This window comes from Salvelinus sp. IW2-2015, linkage group LG8 (assembly GCF_002910315.2).
Source record: "Salvelinus sp. IW2-2015 linkage group LG8, ASM291031v2, whole genome shotgun sequence".
NCBI lineage: Eukaryota > Metazoa > Chordata > Actinopteri > Salmoniformes > Salmonidae > Salvelinus > Salvelinus sp. IW2-2015.
The window spans coordinates 8,549,314-8,552,936 of record NC_036848.1 but is presented as its reverse complement, the minus strand read 5'-3'; the positions used below and the strand labels follow the sequence as shown (position 1 = coordinate 8,552,936).

Here is a 3,623-nt window from a genome sequence, read left to right as displayed (position 1 = left end):
TTGGAATGAGTCGGACTGCAGAGTGAAGGAAAAGCAGGCAACAAGTGCTCAGCATATGTGGGAACTCCYTCAAGACTGTTGGAAAAGCATTYCAGGTGAAGTTGGTTGAGAGAATGCCAAGTGTGTTCAAAGCTGTCATCAAGGCAAAGGGTGGTTAATTGAATAATCTCAAATAAAAATATATTTAGATTTGTTTAACACTTTTTGGGTTACTACATGATTCCATATGCGTTATTTCATAGTTTTGATGTCTTCASARAGCCCTTGAATGATTAAGTGTTCTAAAACTTTTGACATTGTCATCAAACGTTTGTTTTCATATTGGTTTCTAGGCCAAGATTATCTTTATTATCAATACTGACTCGGGAGCCTACCACTGAAAAGGATGGACCAGATCCATATAATGAAATACATGGCTCTGGGAGAGACTATCTATCCACCACGGGGTGTTACGTAAGCAATACTATTGAAATGTGCAGTGTATCTGCACAAACTTGTTCTGAATGACTCAATCACATCCGATATGACATTTCTTAAAGCAACAGCAACCCAATAGTGAATAGCACAGGTGAAATCCACTTTTCTGAACACTTGGGTACCTGACTGTTTCTGCGTGCAGCAACTTTATGTCATTGCATTGGCAATAGAACGACAAGTTGCCATGACTGGCATGTGCTCTACATACTTCCTCTTGGAGTCTTTGTGCTGCTGTCAGTGAGGCCTGTGTGTGGAGGGAGGGAATGAGGCAGTTTTGTCAGTGAGGCCTGTGTGTGGAGGGAGGGAATGAGGCAGTTTTGTCAGTGAGTCACTGAACATTGCATGATAAAAAAGAAAGAATTCTTTCAAAAGAAGGAGAATACCACACCTCTCTAGTGTTCCTGTCTGTTCTCTGCTGTCTCTGGTCAGTTCTTCACCACCATGGCATTCTCTGGGACGTATGAGCTTGAAAGTCAAGAGAATTACGATGAGTTTCTGGAGGCAATTGGTAAGTCAAACTCTAAAAGATTTGTTTATGTGTTTAATGTGTTTGAGTCAAACTAAAAGGTTTTAATTAGATGTGTATGTCATTAACCTTAATCTTTCCCCCATTAATCTTTCCCACCGTGCACTACCATAGCTCTACCCCTAACCACAACCCTAATTCTAATCCTAACAATGACCCTAACTCTAATCCTAACACTAGCCGCAACTATCAGTCTAATCCTAACGCTAATCCATTTCTTACCTATCCTTACCCAACCCCAACCTTAACATGTAACCCTTACCGTACCCTCTGTACTTTTCCCCCAGGGTTTTCCAATGCCAAGACTGACTTCAAAGTGATAACAGAAGTGCTTCAGGAGGGGGATGATTTTACCTGGTCACAGATTATTCCCAACTGGACCTTGACTAACAAGTTCACCCTCGGAAAGGAGTGTGAGCTAGAGAGCATGCTACGCTCCAAGTTCGTGGTGAGTGAATAAATGAATGAATAAATGAATGAATGTGCTCTTTAAACTCATGGAATTGTATTCAAAGAGATACAGCGTATGTACTGTACTTTCCATCGGAATGTGATTCACGTGCTGAACTCTTTTTCCCTCTTAGACCACCGTCACCATGGAAGGAGGCAAGATAATTATTCCGTTCCCCCAGTATCATTTCACTGCTGAGATCAGTGGGGACAAGCTGATCATGGTAGGAGAAAGAGACTGAGACAGAGAGAAAGAAAGAGAGTGATTGAGTTAGTGAGTTATTCAAGTAAAGAGACATATGAAGAGGGAGACTGTTGTTTATACTATATGTGACATACTGTACAACAGAATGGATGTTTTAATTCCAATACTCTGATAAACCCTCTCTCCGTGTTCTTTTCTCCTTTCTCCGTTATACAGCTCTGTACAACCTCCGGGGAGAAGGGTGTGACCATGAAGAGAATCAACAAGAGGATCTGACATCAAAAATGTAACTTGTTGAGGCAGAGCTCTTGTGTGTGTGCTGTTACTGGTAGCCTTGTGCCCGCTACCTCATAAACTACCCGCATGTTACTGTTTCACCTCCAGAAACATCTGGATGACTCATACCAGCTGGATCACCCTTCCAGTACATTTCCAGCAACGGTCCCCTGTCCATCTTTAATTTAAAAAGAGATATACCAAACAATCTATGCAACTTCCTTGTATTCAATGTTTGAAGTGTGTCAATGGAATCCATGAACTACCTTCACGTGAATAAAGTAATGTCTTATTTCTTTGTACCAGCTGATAATGTAAGATAAAAGTAAAATGAACATGCAAGAGAACACCAGACTTATTGCAAAGGCAGCTTTCTTTGTTATAGAATCATCCTGAGCGCCGCTGTTGCAGTAGAGTAACAGTTGCAGTCTGTCTCCCCCTACTGCATATTAGGAAACAGTGCAGATGTGTTTCTAGCTCAATAAGGCTTAGTGAAGAGACAGGCAGCATTGGGCCCTCTTGGGGTTTCTCTTCAATGGATGTGGAGCCGTTCACTCCGCGGGCTTGGAGATCTGGAGGGTCAGACAGAAGGCCGATCTACGCCATCTCATTACATTTGGGGAATCATAACATAACTAACCTCACTGCCTTCCTCAGCCATGTTCTTAGATAACCCTTGTAAACGATAGAGGTTATATCATCATATAGGTCCATTTTCTACATCTGGTTTAGATTTGTATTTTATTTCTTACTAGAGTCCTATTGTCATATTATCTTTGGTGCATTGTGATTATTATTATATACTGAMAAACACACATCTACTGAGGAATACAATAATGACAACACATTCTCTCTCTGTACTACAAGGTAACACCTTTGCGATCTAACATCTTCGTTGAACGTACAGTTGTTTTTACATTGTATAATTCCGATACATCATGAGGTGGTTCTTACCAAGTAACTCCGTGAACTTATCGACATTTCCCTGGCTCTCCATCTCATAGGTCCCGCTGAAGGCCATGGCCGTGCTGCGGTGTGGAGCGATGAGAAGAAGACGATGACGGCGAGGTGCTCAGAGCAGACAAGCAACTAGGAGTGCCACTCTGCTTCCTTAAATACACCACCACCAACCCCCTGTTGACAGTCGCCCCAGTTCCCTTCCCTCCCATGATCACACACCCTTCACCTTTCAGTTCCTACAACGCAAATATGTAATAAAATTGATATTAAAATTGATAAACCTGTACGATCTTATTCAAAGTGATTTTATAGTCCTCACTGTAGGATTTTGAATCTCTATTTCAAACCTTCATGCTGGCCTCCTGAGTGGCGCAGTGGTCTAAGGTACTGCGTCGCAGTGCTAGCTGTGCCACTAGAGATTCTGGGTTCGAGTCCAGGCTCTGTCGCGACTGGGAGACCAATGGGGCGCACAGCGGCGTGAGGGTTTGGCTGGCAGGGATGTCCTTGTCCCATTGCGCACTAGTGACTCCTGTGGTGGGCTGGGCACAGTGCATGATGACACGGTCTCCAGGTGCACAGTGTTTCCTCCGGCACATTGGTGCAGCTGGCTTCCGTGTTAAGACGGCATTGTGTCAAGAAGCAGTGCGGCTTGGTTGGAGTGTGTCACAGGATGCACAGCTAATCTGCTAGTCACTGGCAGTTAGATGATGAATCCAATCCAGATTTTTG

The 3,623-nt window shown here is 43.1% G+C and overlaps 1 protein-coding gene across 1 annotated transcript; it reads left to right on the top strand.

Moving 5' to 3' along the window:
• Positions 1–817: 817 nt before the first annotated feature.
• LOC111967359 (gastrotropin) lies at positions 818–3,178 on the top strand. Its single transcript, XM_023992309.2, has 5 exons — positions 818–985; positions 1,291–1,451; positions 1,588–1,677; positions 1,875–1,944; positions 2,939–3,178. The coding sequence occupies exons 1-4, from the start codon at positions 919–921 to the stop codon at positions 1,932–1,934; spliced, it is 378 nt and encodes a 125-aa protein (XP_023848077.1). The 5' UTR covers positions 818–918; the 3' UTR covers positions 1,935–1,944; positions 2,939–3,178.
• Positions 3,179–3,623: the final 445 nt, after the last annotated feature.

Excerpts from the sequence above, each read along its gene's own strand:
- LOC111967359 (XM_023992309.2), top strand. The coding sequence starts at position 919 with ATGGCATTCTCTGGGACGTATGAGCTTGAAAGTCAAGAGAATTACGAT. Across the intron at positions 986-1,290 it reads TGAGTTTCTGGAGGCAATTG|GGTTTTCCAATGCCAAGACT; the intron begins GTAAGTCAAACT and ends CTTTTCCCCCAG. Across the intron at positions 1,452-1,587 it reads TGCTACGCTCCAAGTTCGTG|ACCACCGTCACCATGGAAGG; the intron begins GTGAGTGAATAA and ends TTTCCCTCTTAG.